At 50.0% G+C, this 394-nt stretch overlaps 1 protein-coding gene across 1 annotated transcript; it reads right to left on the bottom strand.

The window, feature by feature from the left end:
- Positions 1-5: 5 nt before the first annotated feature.
- LOC104775203 (mannan endo-1,4-beta-mannosidase 6-like) lies at positions 6-389 on the bottom strand (the record flags this gene model as incomplete). The annotated part of the gene is made up of 1 exon (XM_010499419.1): positions 6-389. A coding segment is annotated over one exon (384 nt), but the record flags the coding sequence as incomplete, so codon positions are not given.
- Between the last annotated feature and the right edge of the window lie 5 nt (positions 390-394).

Here is a 394-nt window from a genome sequence, read left to right as displayed (position 1 = left end):
GAGAGGAGGGCATCTAGAGCAGTGTGATTCTTTTTCTTGCATCCCCACTTGCATCTCCAGCTACACAAGGAGTTAAAGATGGCGAGTCGCTTCGACTGCAGAGATATGATCTTTGAAGCGGTGTGCGCTCTTGTGAGGTAAACTGCGTAGCCGTCATCCATGAACTCTGCTCCCTGAGGGAAGACCTGCCACACTAGACTTCCAGCACCAGCCCCTCCTTTCCTTGTTGAGTTGAGGGTCATCTTGTACACCGTATTCAACATCATGTCACGGAAAGATGTGTTGAAACCAGGGTCATGTGCGGACACACCAAACTCTGTGAACAGAACCGGCATTCCCAAGTACATCTCTGCGTCCTCCACATGAGATTGCATCCAAGAGCTAGTGAATTCCA

This window comes from Camelina sativa, unplaced genomic scaffold (genome assembly GCF_000633955.1).
Source record: "Camelina sativa cultivar DH55 unplaced genomic scaffold, Cs unpScaffold10081, whole genome shotgun sequence".
NCBI lineage: Eukaryota > Viridiplantae > Streptophyta > Magnoliopsida > Brassicales > Brassicaceae > Camelina > Camelina sativa.
Note: the sequence above shows the minus strand (reverse complement) of the source record. Positions and strands in the feature narration are given on the sequence as shown.